Below are 1,096 nucleotides of genomic sequence, written 5' to 3' on the forward strand. Positions count from 1 at the left end.
TACTTATGCTTCCAGGAAACGCAACGGAGATGTATTACTTTGGCACGCAGTTATCTGTGAACCTGCTGGGCTGTGTGTTGGGCACCATCATCACTCAGTGGTTAATTCTGCCACTCATTTACCCACTACAAATTGTATCCATCAATGAGGTAGAATATTACGATTCCTGAACTGCACTTTATATGATGTTTCTTAAGTTACTAGGGTACTTCTCAAGGTGTGAAAATAATGCACTTGGAATCTTATGATGCTTGGAAACTATATACATAATACCTCTCACTTATCCAAAGTATATTATTGCCTATGTTTCTCAGGCCCTATGAAACAGTAATGGAGACAGTAGATGAAGACACTTTAATCTTACATGTTTTTACTTTATATATAATATAGTACATCGAGAGGCGATTCAAGTCTTCCAAACTTAGGAAAATGGCCACGTCTTGCCAGCTCTTACAGTACTCAATTTATATGGGTATCTGCCTGTACGCCCCTGCACTCACCCTGTCCACTGTCACTAGTCTTCCTACCTGGGCTTCCGTCGTCAGTATGGGTGTTATCTGCACCTTCTATATCACAATTGTAAGTCAAATGTAATATGTAATTATTGCAAGCTCTCTATGAAGATGAAATCTGAAATCCACATCGATTGACATTTCATACAACTAACCCTTTTCTTTTCCTCTCTTCTACGTTAACCAAATGAAAACAAAAATCAACAACAGGTGTTGTTGTTTTTAGTTACATTTCTCCATGATGAGCTGTTCCTTTCTTAAAGACAATAAAAATCTAAGACGCAGTCTATCATCAGGGCGGCGTCAAAGCAGTGGTGTACACAGACGTGGTACAGACTCTGCTCATGTTCTTTGGCGTGTTGGTGGTGGTGATAATATGCTGTATACGATTAGGCGGCCTTGATGAGGTGTGGACTATATCTGACCAGGGACACCGTATTGAATTCTTCAAGTGAGTTTATACTTGAAATCCGTAAAACTTATTTCTAAGAGTTAATGGTAATTTTCTCTTTTAGGATGAAACATTTTTGAGTTTTTTACTATTTTTTTCTTGTAGATGTAGAAGAATGCAACAAATTCCTTCT

General features: G+C 38.1%; 1 protein-coding gene across 1 annotated transcript in view; it reads left to right on the forward strand.

Annotated features, from left to right (window-relative positions):
• Nucleotides 1-1,096, forward strand: part of LOC119587922 (sodium-coupled monocarboxylate transporter 1-like) — a gene marked incomplete in the record, with an annotated part of 5,335 nt that overhangs the window by 1,375 nt on the left and 2,864 nt on the right. Inside the window, 3 exon segments of the mRNA XM_037936633.1 lie at nt 16-149; nt 391-579; nt 809-963. Of these exon segments, the coding sequence (XP_037792561.1) occupies nt 16-149; nt 391-579; nt 809-963 (478 nt within the window).

This window comes from Penaeus monodon, chromosome 23 (genome assembly GCF_015228065.2).
Source record: "Penaeus monodon isolate SGIC_2016 chromosome 23, NSTDA_Pmon_1, whole genome shotgun sequence".
Lineage (NCBI taxonomy): Eukaryota > Metazoa > Arthropoda > Malacostraca > Decapoda > Penaeidae > Penaeus > Penaeus monodon.